We start from the raw sequence: 16,302 nt of genomic DNA, 5'->3' as shown, positions 1-16,302 counted from the left end.
GGCTACCTTCTTTAAAAGCATGAGCAAATGACGGCATTAACCTCTTAGTGCAAAGCCCCTAGTGGTCGGAATGCTGGCATGCCGAGATTACTGAACTCAGACATTCAGTGCTACTGCAACCAAAGTATAAGTTAAAAACAGAAACGCTTTGTTTTAGTTTCATTAATATATGTAACATTTCATTTAACAAGCACCCCCTCCCTGCGGTCTCATCTGCAACTACACCCCCCACCCATGACATAATGGACAATATTGTCTATCTGGACATTCATAAAAATATTCTTTCACCACTCAAAAATCATATTCCGTCATAGCAAAACGATAAACCCGACAATAGCCCTAAGATACGTCAATACAGCAGTGAAAACGCTGCTCACTGAATAACGAAGTAAATGAGACAAGTTTTCAAAAATGATACCATGTCATTCTACAGTCAGTATTTGGGTCTAAATATTGAATATATGGTTGTACGCGTAGAGTTGTCCCTTTTGAGACGGAGTGGTCATATATTGTCTTGGACAATCCGTTTGTGAAATATACACACATTTGTGACGCCTTACCTTCCAAAATAGCTGTGCGTAATACCACACGTGTTGTTTACTCCGTTGTCGCCCTTTTTAGTACTGTCTGGCTTGATTGGCAGTTCATTTGTTCAGTAGATGAGAGTATAAGCTTTCTAATGATGTATAACATGTCTAATTTTGTTTTTGGAATAGCGTTTTATAGGTCAGCGTAACCGAAAGTTTTCTTATCATCACATTCACTTACGCATTCACTCTGTGGTAGCAGTAAAAGACGAAACGTTGTGAACGATTTCTTGGAAAATACTATTATTATTGAGGACGTCTGGGCATAGCTAAGCCATATGTTTGCTGATAGACCTAGCTGACATTGTTTTCTGGAGTAAGACCGAAGCGGATAGAACTAATTGATTTACTGTCTCTGTCTCTATCTACTGAACACAGATAACATTTCATCATCCCTATGTAAGTATAATAAATATTAAAATATTTTGGATATTTATGTTAAATTGAAAAATGAAATTGAGTGTCTTCAAATATGTTAGTGGCATTTTATAATGAGGATATTTCACACTGTAATGTAAGCGTTGACATTACAGTGATGACAGGAGAGTTGGAACATTGCCAAAATGTGGTGGACGGTTGAAAATTGTTTTCATGTTGTCCCATCTCCATACAAGAATACATACGAGAGTACAGAGTATAGAAATACATACAAGAGTTAATTATTACACATTTAGGTACTGTACTGCATTGTGTGACAATATTTTTGCATTATTTTTTAATCTGATATCAATGTTTTCATCTTAAACCTTCATAAGGGTCTCGTTTATATGCTTTATAATGGACAAAAAGCATTTCATTTATTTTTGGAGAGATTTTGGATATGTTACTGGAACCCTCGCTATTTTAGACCACTGTACTGATGGAAAGCTTGTAATTCCCATTTGAAAATTGATGCAACAGTGAGTTTCTTGAGTCAAAACACTTGATTTGTAGTGAAATATGTGAATACGTTGTGATTTCAGCAATGCATAATTTTGACATTTTGGGTAGATTTGGAGACGCTGGGTACACTGCTTAGTTTTTGCTTCATAGATCTTTAGTATTTCTACATATCCACCCTTAGGTTTTATGAACTTGTGGTCAAGAAGTTTTTGATTCAGGACATGTATAGTTTAACCTGCTGTATATATACAATATCTCAATATTGCATTGCAAATTAAAAAAGAGCAATTTTTTTATTTTTTGCATAGACAGTTGCATTTGTGGCACTTTATTTCTTCCAAAATTATGAATATAAACTATTCTAAATTAGTATTGTAAATGGTACAAATGTCTTGCTTCATTTAAGCCATTTTTTAAGTCTCTGTGGTGTTCACATCTGGAGTTATAAAGCCTTTAATAGGGTACCCCCTAAATGGGCAAGGATTGGCCAGATTTGGCATATGCGCTAAGGGGTTAAAGAACATCTTATTGTCATGGGTTTGGGGTGCAGTTCCGTTTTTGGCCCACCGGCCTGATTATTACTTTATTGGATGCACCTGTTCCCAATTATTCCTCCCTATGCCGTGATTTGGCCACCTGCGTAAGGCAAGGCTATTTAACCCATCTGGGTCGAGAGCTCCGCCGGCGGAGCTCGACAAGATTAAATTAACTTTCGTTTCTATTTGGATGATTAACTTCACGTGCTGTTATCATACAGACGCAACAAAAACATTGACAGAAACCTTAGAATCGCGACTTTCCAATGCGCCCATTGGCAAATAATATGAATTGTTTTAAAAGTTTTAAATTTGATCAATTAGACCATGTATGCTTTGTTAAACTTTACTCATTACTATGTGAATTTCGCTCAGCAGGAAGTCTGCCCAAATCGCATTCACATGTTAACAACATTATAATTACTCTCCATAGAAGGAGACTAAAGGAGGGGCGATGCGAGATCCATGTGAGAAATGCCAAGTCTGCGAAAGCGGGATAGAATGTCAAAGTGTCGCCTAATTCACTTCTTTTGAGGTGAACATTTCGTTTAATTTTGGAAAATGGTCCGTCCGGAAGCCGACACTGACAAAGAGCGGTGTCATTTCGAACAGCGAACCGATCCAGCTGACGATCAACTTCATGCGTAAGTATATTTCTTATGATCATATTGGTAAATATGTGTACTGTATTGCAACGTATCTGTGTGTTTGTAGGAATATCCAGCAATATGCGCGTTTGTAAATTCCCACACTACGAACGATTTGAACTATTGCATCTCAAAATTATAGGCTAGGCTCTCTGCGTCTGGTTGTGTTAGAAGTATCAGGTAGACTGTATGTTTTTCGATCATATTCGTAATAAATAGCTCATGCCTGGCGTGTAGTGGCGTGGCTAGGATTCTAAAACTGATGTCCTTGCACATTCGATATTAGCATACTCTAAGTAAGTTCGGGAAATAGCAATAAAATAACCACTTAGCTAAACAGACCTAGCCTACTTCAGATTGAGGCATTGTTATTGATGAGTTGCGTGTAGTTTAGTTGGAATATCAGTGTTTATTTAGTTTAGCTAATGTTGTTTCGTTGATAGCTTGCATTATTTGTAAATGTGTGCTGTATTACATTCTCTGTGTGTTTGTAGGAATATTCACTAATATGCGCGCTTGTAAATTCCCACACTACGAACGATTCTAACCATTGCTTCTCAAAATTATAGGCTACCTCTCTGCGTCTGGTTGTGTTTGTTTGGTTCTTTGTTTGTATATGATGTCACATTTCATAAATTTTGTTTTCATTAGTTAGTGGTTTGTCCCTTTTTTGTAAAGCACATTTAATTTTCACCTGTTGAAGGAAATGTGCTATATAAATAAAGTTTGATTTGATTTCACATTTCCTAACAATTTTGTTTTTATTATATTTGCAGAGATGTTGATCAGGAAACACAGCCTAGTTCACCACTAGCTAAGAGGCCAGGCAGGCGTTGCAAGAGTACACCAGTCTCATCTCATCTTCCATGCAGTTTACTTCAATAAATGTTCTAAAATCAAAAGATGTCTTTGTTTCTGTCTTCTAAATGGCTCACTGAGTCTTTGTCTTAGTGGTGGGGAGGCATGCGGCCAGGTGTGAATAGCCTACTTACCTGGCAGGTATTCCTACCCAATGCATATTCATTACAGAAAGGCCATTTGCCCTCCCATTCTCACCTGGTGTTGAAAAATAGTAGTCACAACACTAACTTTTAACAATTTATTTTATATTTCTCATTGGATTTGCTAAAATATTTTGTCATCTTTTGATACCCAAGACCCTGAAGAACACATTTCAGTGACCAAAAGTCTTAGTCACAATTGTTTAGTGTGTTTTATTACAACATTCCTGTGCATGTTCAAAACTACTGTTTACAGTTTGTGTGTTTTTAGAGCAGTTTACAATCCACACATGATTATGACCTACTTACTGCTGCCATATTATTGTAGCTGAGTCTGTGCTGAAAACAAAGATATGAAACACTTTGGAATCACTGTATATAAAGTTGATGAAATTTACACAAATGTCAGAGCATCGCACAATCACCAGTGTGCCTCATTTTACCCTTAGACCCCAGGGGGTTAAGACTCTGTCTGACCTTCAGTCCTTGCTTCAGTGTCAACTTACGCTCTCATTGAGCCGGTAAGGTAGTTCAGAGCCTGTTTAAAAAACCTCCTGTTCTCTCGCTTCTCTAGAAGTGTTTCCCCCTTAGAAGGTTTGTATTTCGGTCTGTGTTTCTGGGCTTCGTGCCGGCAGACCTTCGTGCCGGCAAAGGGCTTTACCTTTTCATTTACCTAAGCTGCGTCTTAGGTTCTTGGGTATCTCGGTGTTCAACCCCCAAGTTTTCCTTTTTGTTTTGTGTCTGAGCTGCGACTCAGTTACGTTGGGTTTCCCTGGTTTATATCCCAACTATTTTTCGTTCCTGAGCTGTGCTCAGTGTTTTTGTTTCTCTGTTTCTCGCCCTTGTTTTTACAGGGTTGTTTTTTGTTTGGCCGTTTTTTAAGGCTTGACAGGGAGTTTGGGTTTTCACTCCGGTCATTCTGTTTTATTTTTCCCCTTCCTCGTTTCCTCTAGCCTCTGTGGCTTATCACCTCGGTGATAAGCTTTTTGAGTCCCTGTACAGTTGTGTGTGGTGCTCCGACACTCCCCCCTCCCTCACACTTATTGCAAAGCCGTTCATGGACATTTCACTAAGTTGGTGTTTTTAACTTTATTTGCTTATGTAATATTGACATCCTAATTATATCACAATGTTAAATGCAGGTATTTAGCAAAAGTCACTAACGGGGAGCCATATGCATTTCATGACGGCAGATTTATTGATTTTCTTAAAACGTCACAACAGCTGACCACTGTGGCGTTTCTACTGTACCAACTTTTTAAAATTGGTTACTAGCTAAAGTTACTTGCAAACTGCACTTTAGCAAACCATATTCTCAACTGACATACAAACTATTAGTACCTCTGTCGTGTCTTCAACACCCCATTAAAAACACTTCGATTTTTAAACATACCAAACGCTTTCACATCTAGTAGTAGTCTACATGAAAAACTACCTTTGCGCACAAGTTCTTAAATTGTATTTCAAACACTTGTGCACTTGTGCATTAGAAAATATGGGAAGCATTTTGGTGCTGTGCATTTTATATATTGTAATAAACCCTACTAGAAGGGACCAGAAATAATTTGTAGGCTGCCACCACCTTTTTACCGGTAAGGTCTGGATATATAGGAAGTTGAGAACACACCACAAGGAATATGGAAAAATATAACAGACTTTATTTATTGCTGGTCAAGGGCAAAACGGGGGGAAAACCCCACCGGGCGACATGGACAGGCTACGGGACAGAGCAATTTACAGTCGCTACGCACAGCCAAGTGCACTGTTAAACTTAAGAATGGTAATCTTAGTCACTACACACAGTTGAAAACATTACACACGTGGACGTGGCCACTATAGCCACTACAAACAGCCAAGTGAAACTGTTAAGCTTGTAAGAAGGGCAATCATAATCACACGTAGCAAAGTGAGAATATTAGGTGAGAATGCACACTACCATCTTGTTATAGTACCACCCTACTGTCGGAAATAATCGGTAGGTACTCTCTTCCCAACCACTGACTGCCCCATACTGTTTCCCTCCCGCACTGCCACTTATTAAGAGCACAAACAAACACAAGTAAAAACCCGGGACAAAAGAACACAATTAAACAGATTAAAACTTCCCTGCTGCTGTCGACAAGACCCCTCTTCGGGGTCTGAGCTTGAGTGCCAGCCAGCACTGGAAGAGGCGACACCAGTTCGGTCCACGGCACTCCAAATTGGTCACACCACGCAAGCAGTGTGGCCAGAACAATTGGCGAGGGCCGTATGGCCGAAAGTCTGCTGCACATAGGTCGCAAACAGAAGAATATGACCCCCGCAACCCCGTGTGCCTGGCTCTGCCTTCTATTTAAAGACTCGCCAGAGTCCACAACAGCACACGCAGGTGAGAGTCATTGGCTTACAAAGACAGTATGTGCGGACCAACAGCGGATCCCCGGCATACTGCAATGAACTGAACATAACAAAGAAAATACACATTTTTTATAGGGAATCTTATCTTTTAGGGTCTGTACTTGGTTGCATGCCACACGTACACTTCTCCTGCAAAAGCATCTCCCAGACATTACCTCTTCATACAAAGATACTCATAATTCATACAAAGATACTTTCTTTCCCAGTAACCTTGACATTTCAGTCTGCTAGCATGCCTAAGATAAGACACCGGTGCACAATTAATTCTCAGCATGAGAAAGAGAAAGTGGGAGAGGGGGGCACATCTGTTCATGGAACCGTCCTGAATCTTTACAGAATTGCATAGAGTATTTATAAGCACATGTCATTATCTCATGCTTGATATTTATACACTTTGTTAAAGAGCATGTTCTCTTCTCACGTGAAGGCAAGAATATGGGAGTTAGGCATTATACATGAAAACTGTTATAATAATACATTTCTAATCACGTATATGTTAGGATATATAATGTAAAACAATGATTAAACAGCATATTCTTCCACATCCCTCCCTTTGAGACTTCTAATTTGGTTGCACGAGCAATTAATGAGTTGAGCAATCTAGGCACACCGGCATATCGGATATCAGTGCTTCATCTTAAATCATCATAAGGGGAAAATTTATATGCTTTTTAATGCGCAAAAAGCATTTTATTCATTTTTGGAGAGATTTTTGGACCCCTAGGAATCTTGGACTCCCATACTGATGAAAAGATAGCAATTCTCACTTGAAAATGATACAAAAGTGAGTTTCATGAGTCAAAACCGTTGATTTGTACTGAATTATATGATTATGCTACAGCAATGCCCAAGACATTTTGGATAGATTTGGAGACACTAAGGTGCACTCTTTACTTTTTATTCATAGATCTTTAGTAGTTGTGCATATCACTTTGAGATTTTTAACACTTGTGGGCAAAGAGTTTATGAGCAGGACATAGTATAGTTTTACCTGTTTTATATACAGTGTATCTCTCAATATTTCATTTCAAACTAAAGGAAAACCATTTTCATCAGGTTAATTGCATTTGTGGCACTTTATTACTACCTATATTATGAATATAAGCTAATCAAAGTTAGTGCAACTCTCCTGCTTCATTTAAGCTGCTCACATCTGGAATTATAAAGCCTGAAATAGAACACCACCTAAATGGGCCAGAATTTCCCAAATTTGGAATCTTAGCAAAGGGGTTAAGCATGCAACAAAAACTTATTTATTTATTTTGGTGGGAAAATACACAAATACAAGTGTTGATTACACTACTACAGCACTACTCCAGAGTAGTGGCATCGTTGTATGTTCAAATAATAGTAATAATACTTGTGCAATAGGCTTTTTTTCTGACATCGGTTACATGTTTTAAATTCAGGCACAAATAATGAAGAGCAACTGGCATTTATCAAGAAATTAAAATAAATATGTTGTTTTAAGGAAATGCTGCACAATTTTGTGGGAAAAAAATAGAGTGACTATGTAGTGACTAGAAATCAGATTTCAAGAGAGATTTTTTATCATTGTAGACCATCTGCAACAGGTGTAAGATTGTCACAGGTTTCTCATATACTACCTGTAAACATGGTTTTCAAATCTATAGTCAGCGTAATGGTGGGCTTGTGACACAGCATCTTTGTTGGTGATATGGCTGTATTTCTAATGACTATCTTGGCGTGTCTGCAGATATTAAATCATGTTACGATGAGGAGAAGAGTCTGCGGGAGATTGCAGAGCAGCAGATCTCCACCCTGACCCAGGACCTGCAGAAGGAGAAACACGAGAAGGAGTGCTTCGAGGCAGAGCTGGTAATGACACCCTCCCCTCCACGATACATGGCTGTCCATCTTCAGAGTCTTTATGTACATGTTAATTTGGTGTTCAAATTTGAAAAGAATACCTTCAGGAGGTGGGCATGGGGGGAGCAATGGTTGAGTACATAATGAATCGTGACTTGTGGTGGGAATGCAGCTAAATCAGGAAGTGCACTGCTAACAGGGTCTGACTTAAAACATCAGTGCTATATCTACTGATGGGTAGATGAAGAACAGGGGAAAATCTGGAGCCCAACTGATTCTTGCCCATTCAGTTGGATAATTACACAATTAAAATTTGAGTTTGCAATGCAGAGCCGGAATCTGTTGATATCAGATCAACAGGAAAAAGGTACAGGTTAGTCAGGAAAAAGGCAATGGCATTGTTGGTCTGAATGGCCTGTTCTCGTCATTATGTTATGTTACATTATAGAGATATCCAAATGCCATTTGAATTTAGTATCTATATATATTGCCCAGTGAAGCGGTCAAGCTTGTGAATATCTTTGCTGTCAACATGAATATCTTGTTGACCGCTCCATATGCATTCAGAAATCACTTAACCAATTGGGCAGTGATTGTGAGTGCAAAACAATATAATAATGCTACGACATTATGGATGAAGTGAAAAATAGAAGCACAAACAACTTAATGAAAGAGTAAAACAATATCCTACTGGTACAGTACATGGCATACAGATGGATTTAATTTATTTTGCACATCTTATAAATAATATTTACACCACAGGACAGAAATCACAAAAGACTTAAAAGACGTTTGAGACATAAAAGTACAAAAAAAGACTGTAATACCAGAGTTAGCATTAGCTGGAAATTGCTGGTTTTGTCCATAAAAATGATCCAAGTCTGGTAAATTTGAAGTCATCTGCACTTTCTGGCTGGAAATAATTAAAATAATTAGGTGTAATGGCTCTTACAATTTCAGATATGCGTTTCAATTATTTTGTCTTAAAAGCACAGCAACTGTTGTCAGCAAAATGGAATGGTCTCTATCAAATTATAACCACACTGAGAAGCTGTCCACAGGAGGAGAAGATTATGCAGCTAACACTGATCTCAAGATGCACAACAACTTACAGGACATTCAGTTTCAAGTCAGCAGCTGCCCATTTCCATGCCATGAAGTATTGGTGCAAATGGAAGGACATAGTTTAAAGAAGTTGGTGGTTGGCTATCTTCGTTCTAGTTACTTTTTGCTGGGCCCGGCCAAGAACCGAGTGTATCTCTAAGGGACGGGATGGCTGACTCGCTGAGTCCCTGTCTCCCCATTGTTGAAACGTGCACAAGTGGTGGTGTGCAATGGGTGGTGATATTAATCTTACATGACTAATGACAATAGGTGAGTCAAATAATTTTGAAGGACAGAAAAACAGTGAAACTCCAGATGTGAAACAGTGTTTGTGTTGTAGCTAGCTAGCAATAATTATGTTGATCAATGCTGTTGGGCTCAGAGTAGCCTCCCTTGCTCTCTTCTTCTGACTCACTCCCCAAATCCATATCAGCTAGATGAGGATATGCCTTAGCCATTCAAAGTGGTTCTCAAGATTAATAATATTTTCCAAAAATAGAAGGGAAACCACAATTACACCCGACCGAGTGTGTATTTTTCCTGCTAACACTGTGGCTGAATGTGTGATACTGTGATAATGCAACCAATTACTGTTATGCTCGGACTTAGATCTCTGTTCCAAACATCTAATTAGACATTACGTTGTTGGAATGCTTATCCTGTCCTCTACTGGATAAAACAATTGTTGATCAAGCCAGAATGATCTGTACATGTACAAAATCCCCTGATCCTACAGGAGTCTCACTCAGTATAAATGGATGGTAAATGGACTGCATTTATATAGTGCTTTTATCCAAAGCGCTTTACAATTGATGCCTCTCATTCACCCATTCACACACACACTCACACACACACCAACGGTGAAAGGCTGCCATGCAAGGTACCAATCAGCTCGTTGGGAGCAATTAGGGGTAGGTGTGTTGCTCAGGGACACTTTGACACGCTCAGGGCGGGGGATCGAACCAGCGACCCTCCGACTGCCAGACAACCGCTCTTACCTCCTGAGCTATGTCGCCCCCATATATTTTGTATACATACAAGACATATTTATTCTGAAAAACTACAAAGAAATCCAAAAAAAATAGTATTTTCTTTATTCTGTAGTGATTACGTGTATTTCTGATACTGTACAAAACCAGATTTCTTTCCCCAATTGTACCCCAGGATGGATATAACACCAGGATAGAAGCCTGGAGTGGATTTAACAAAGCTGTAAAATCTGACGTGTATTTTCTCAAAGTTGGGCCTAAATGTCTCCAAATAGTGCCAAACCTCTCCAAATTAGAATATTGTGCATATCTTTTTTTTCCAGCTATATTAAACTTACTGAAGCTAATTCTATTGAGGGGGATACCCTCTGAAACCCCACAAAAGAAATATTCTTTATTTAACCTTTTGGATGCACAAAGGGTGTTCATAATGGTTACTTATCACACACACTAAAGTCACTTGGAAACAATAAGACCACTTGGTTTTACCTTTCTGTGCACTCTGATTTACTTATTGTACTCAGCTGTCTGTCTGCATATGCCCTATAATTTAAGTGGCTGTATGAAATGAGGCAGAGCCTTCTAGCACCCATTTTATTAGTCATCAAAGCTTACAAAGAAAATTCAAGGGAATGTCAAGGGAAATGTGAAGTGAGGGAACTCATGTCTTGCTCCAACAGTTGTCTTTTGCTCTCACACTCAGACACATACAGTCAGGTCCATAAATATTTGGACATTGACAAAGTTATTGTTATTTTAGCTGTCTACCACAGCATATTGGAGTTGAAATTAAATAATGAATATGAGCTCAAAGTGCAGACCTTCAGCTTTAATTTGAAGGTATTTACATCCAAATCGGGTAAACGGTGTAGGAATTACAGCACTTTTTATATATGGTCCCCCCCCTTTTTTAAGGGACCAAAGGTAATTGGACAATTGGTTGCTCAGCTGTTCCATGGCCAGGTGTGTGTTATTCCCTTATTATTTCATTTACAAGTAAGCAGATAAAAGGTCTAGAATTGATTTCAAGCGTAGCATTTGCATTTGGAATCTGTTGCTGTTAACTCTCAATACGAAGTCCAAAGAGCTGTCACTGTCGGTGAAGCAAGCCATCATTAGGCTGAAAGAAAAAAAAAAAAAAACCCATCAGAGAGATAGCAAAAGCATTAGGTGTGGCCAAATCAACTATTTGGTACATTCTTAAAAAGAAAGAACGCACTGGTGAGCTCAGGAATACCAAAAGGCCCGGAAGACCACGGAAAACAACTGTGGTCTTCCGGTGATGACAGAAGAATACTTTCCCTGGTAAATACTTTCCCTTCACAACAGTTGGCCAGATCAAGAAACCCTCCAGGAGGTAGGTGTATCTGTGTCAAAGTCAACAATCAAGAGAAGACTTCACCAGAGTAAATACAGAGGGTTTACCACAAGATGTAAACCACTGGTAAGCCTCAAAACAGGAAGACCAGATTAGAGTTTGCCAAAAAACATCTAAAAAAGCCTGTACAGTTCTGGAACAACATCCTATGGACAGATGAGACAAAGGTCAACTTGTTCCAGAATGATGGGAAGAGAAGAGTATGGAGAAGGGAAGGAACTGCTCATTATCCAAAGCATACCACCTCTTCTGTGAAGCATGGTAGAGGTAGTGTTATGGCGTGGACATGTATGGTTGCCACTGGAACTGGTTTCCTTGTATTTATTGATGATGCGACTGCTGACAAAAGCAACAGGATGAATTCTGAAGTGTATAAGGCTATATTATCTGCTTTGATTCAGCCAAATGCTTAAAAACACATTGGACGGCGCTTCACAGTGCAGATGGACAATGACCCAAAGCATACTGCGAAAGCAACCCAAGACTTTTTTAAGGCAAAGAAGTGGAATGTTCTGCAATGGCCAAGTCAATCACCTGACCTGAATCCAATTGAGCATGCATTTCACGTGCTGAAGGCAAAACGCCCCAAGAACAAGTAGGAACTGAAGACAGCTGCAGTGGAGGCCTGGCAGAGCATCACCAGGGAAGAAACCTAGCGTCTGGTGATGAGTATGGGTTCAAGACTTAAGGCAGTCATTGACTGCAAAGGATTTGCAACCAAGTATTAAAAATGACAATTTAATTTATGATTATGTTAGTTTGTCCAATTACTTTTGAGCCCCTAAAACTGGGGGGGGGCTATGTATAAAAATGGTTGTAATTCCTACATTGTTCATACAATATTTTTGACAAATCCCTTGTGACTTAAGTGTACACTTTCAGCTTTAATATATCTTAATTGTTTCATTTCAAATCCATTGTGGTGGCGTACAGAGCCAAGATAATGAAAATTGTGTCACTGTCCAAATACTTATGGACCTGACTATACACTCACACGTATGTGAGCAGGCACTGCTCTCTACAATAACAGTTTATTTTACTGTGCTGACCTCTGCTCTTAGACCTGCAGGGTGTGGTTAAACAAGCACGAAACCGTCCAGACCCACGGTGCAACTTGGCAAACTATATTTTTTTGGTTGATTTTACGCGCTCATATATGGCAGTTAGTTCTCTCAGAATTCTGACTGATAGGCAGGGCAATATTTTCACTAGAGACTTGATACATCCCGCCTTATAACTTCGAAGTCCCAGGTCATTTGTGAATGGTTTAAATCGATTTTGAAAATAGACACTTCATGCTACAATCATGATAACGGCAATGATTGTGCTATGAAGTTTAGGTAGCAAACAACAAGGCTGAATCCTTTAGACCTAATTTACATAGAAACTATACGCTCAGATCGCCTAGTTTCACTTTTATGGGGATTGGCGGGGCGTTTACCTGTGCTAATTAGGAACAACTGGCACGCGCTTTCAGTTTGCGAGGACAATGGGATTCATCATTATAAGAACACTGTTGTGAACAATTCTGCGGTTTAAGAACATGTCATGAATCTGACGTTGACTTTTCTTTGTACCTTTCTCAAGAACAAATTTAAGAAAAAACTTAGGAAGATATTGTTGAATGAGACTGAATTGTTCCTGCCACCAAACTATGAGTGGAAACAACAAACTGTGTTTTAGGTTTATTAGTAGATTAGATACTCTACAATGATGCTAAAGTGCCACCATTGTCGCATAGTCATCTGTTTAACAAGCACCCCCTACCTGCAGTCTCTTCTGCAGCTATACCCCCCAAGCATGGCACATTGAACAATAGTGTCCACCTGGGGAATTATAACATGTAATTCTACTATCAGTACCTGCTGCTAAATATGGAATAAATATACAATCTTACCATTGGTTTTGTATGTAAAGATGTCTCTTTAAAATTTTGTGTTCATTTATTGTTTTGAACAATCCGTCTGAGAAATAAGCAAGAAAATAAAAAGCAGGGGTAAGTATTTACATGTGCTATGCATATCCCCCCCCCCCCCCGCATTTTAAGCCATTGCACTGTAAGTCCAAAGCAAATTATCTTCGGTGTGGGTCAGAAGAACAGGTTTCGTGAAGTCCAGCTAGGATATGTACTAACATGTACGTACGCATTACTGCAAGTAGCATTTCAGTTATTTACATTGTGTCATATTTCTGATATTGTTATATTTGCATTGCTTGTAAGAAAAAACTGCCTCTGCTAGTAATGCACAGCGCAGTACCAATGACTGACAGCCCTAGCGGTTGGTATGGATTGGAAATGGCATGGAATATACTCATTCAAATTTACTGTATGCTGATATGTGCCAGATAAAATGAGTGATTATAATAGTAACATCTTGTCCCATCCCCATGCAACAAAAGATTACATGGGAGGTGCTATGGATCGATCTCTGTCACTTTGTTCGTTCGTTCCTCACACTGTAGTATTATGTGTTTGCCACCCGTTATGTCCTAGAACAGTTCATCACACATCCGATGCATCCCATTGGTCTTTCGATTACCGCAGGCTTCTCACTTCTCTTAAATTAATGGCAGATTGAACCAGCGTAGCAGTGGAATTGTCAATATACAGTGAATTCCATAATTTGTAGTAGTTATGTCTAAGAGTACATTTTAATTATTTAATACACTTATGTAAACCTGTGAATTTTGTGCTCAGAAATTGATCAGATTATAATGAACTTTCCTTTACAGAACTTTGCTGCGCTGATCAGCAACTGGAGTGTAAATGTCAGGATTCTGAAGGCGTGCAGTTTTTAATTCAAAATGTTGGTATTGGGCATTAACCAACGTCGGATCATGTTAAAGATTATTTAAGTTGCCTTAAATCACCTTAGCTAATATGCCTAATATGCTACAAATTGTTACAGGATAGCCGGTTTTTTCTCCCCCGGCGTAGTTTTTTTTTTTTTTTTTTTTTTTTTTTTGCCAAGAATGGTTTAAAAATATTTCTGGCCCATTTGCGAATCAAAAAAGTATAAAAACAACACATCAGCAAAGAATGCTCAAATTTAAGTTAGCCTGTATCAAGTGTATTCATACTACCAGTTAGACATCAAGTAATTGTTCCCCCCTCAAATGAACTTGGAGGTGATGACATTGCATCATTGGTGGGGGATGCACGTTTACTATTTACTTATTTTTCAAAGTGATACCAATGTTTTATTTTAAACCATCTTAAAGGGCCGCAATTATATCATTTATAATGGACAAAAAGTAATTTCATACCAGGAATCAATTTGGTTACTTTTTTAAACCTTTTCCAGAGCCTGTATATCTTTCTTGTAGTTCTTCCCCAGAACTGCACGCAATATTTCAAGTGTGGTCTAAAAAATATATTGTATAGGATAAGTATAACTTCCTTGGACTTATACTCTATACATTTGGCTATACAGCATTCTGTCTTTTGCTGCTTCAGCACAGTGCCTAGAACCTGAAAGGCTTTGATCAATCATAACCCCATAGTAATTTTCAAATTGAGCACATCATAGTTTTGTTCCTCTCAAAAAGTAATCCTGCCTATTTTTTTTCCCACATGCAGAACTTTACATTTAGCTATATTGAATTTTATTTGCCAGGTTTCCACCCACTTCTGGATTTTGTTCAAAATCGATAAACTGTGGCCATATTTTTGAACTATCAACATTTCAGATAGCTTCAGAACACATCCTGAATTATTGTGCAAAGTTTCATGATTATTGATAATACCCAAGTGAGTATAAGGGCCGCTGGCAAGTGATTGGCTGATGGCAGCCTTATTGTTTGAGAAACCAACTTGTCCTTTTAGATACAAAATTTAACAGCCATTAAAGCCGCAAGCGGCGTTGGGAGGGGTCCAAGCATTGGCACCATCGCGCCCCCTATGGAACGATTTTAAAATGGCTCTGTCCTCATGATCATATGCCTTCACCCAACATATCTACTGAATATCATGATGATCGTATAAAATATTGATGACTTATGGCCAATTTTGTGCTAAGAGACGCTGTCGGATGACTTAGTTACGTCGCCATGGATGTGTCCTGGCCACTTCCCGTAAAGGCCTTTACTATGTCGTAACACTTAGATGGCATGTCGTAACACTTAGATGGTCCGGCGTGTATGCACAGCTGCAGTGTTTCTGCGCCGCAACTAAAAAAGGTGTCACACTAGTGTTGTCACGATACCAAAAGTTTGACTTTGATCCCGATACCAGGTGTAGTATCACAATAATTGATACTGAAACGATACTGATTCAATACTCGGTACCTAACGATACTGAAATTACCTTAATAGATCAGAAACATAGTGTCCACAAGGGATGACCTCATTTTCGAATTCACGGTTTATTAAAAACCCGGTTTATTAACAACCTTTAAGTTGAAGCCTGTTCAACATATCAATAAGCATATGACTATAGTGTTACAGCACTAAACCATAGAAAACTATATTAAATATATTTCAAAAATTAAACAATTGTAAAGTAAATTATCTGTAAACAGGTCTTATATCTAAAAACAGCACATTTCAATAACAATACAGCATCTTCCTATAATAAAATATTTACAAATTAGAACAGCTATTGCTACTGAAGTGAACTGAGTCTAAGCTTGCGCTGTATCAACCACGAAAAAATGCACAAGCGCAGGTCACCTCACTTGCCAACCTTAGTTGCTACTGCCATCTAGCGAAGATTGACAAATCATAACTTTTCATCCTCTCAATCGGTAATGCGGGAGACACATGTCCCTGGCTTTTACATTTGACGCAAAACTACCGAACGTCGGAAAATTCTAATACCGAACCTTCTTTTTTTTTTTTTTTTTAAGTACCGAAAAAGTGCTGAAGTGTCGGTGTACTGTGCAACACTACGTCAGACACATATACCAATCCATTGCTCAGCTTAGCAGAGAATGCACATTTCAGAGCGCCT

The 16,302-nt window shown here is 38.7% G+C and overlaps 1 protein-coding gene across 1 annotated transcript in view; it reads left to right on the top strand.

Annotated features, from left to right (window-relative positions):
* Positions 1-16,302, top strand: part of eea1 (early endosome antigen 1) — a 273,538-nt gene that overhangs the window by 96,417 nt on the left and 160,819 nt on the right. The window contains exon 8 of the mRNA XM_035426231.1: positions 7,768-7,889. Coding sequence (XP_035282122.1) covers positions 7,768-7,889 — 122 coding nt within the window. The remainder of the gene's footprint in view (positions 1-7,767; positions 7,890-16,302) is intronic.

This window comes from Anguilla anguilla, chromosome 7 (genome assembly GCF_013347855.1).
Source record: "Anguilla anguilla isolate fAngAng1 chromosome 7, fAngAng1.pri, whole genome shotgun sequence".
NCBI lineage: Eukaryota > Metazoa > Chordata > Actinopteri > Anguilliformes > Anguillidae > Anguilla > Anguilla anguilla.
This window is presented reverse-complemented; position numbering and strand designations above follow the sequence as displayed.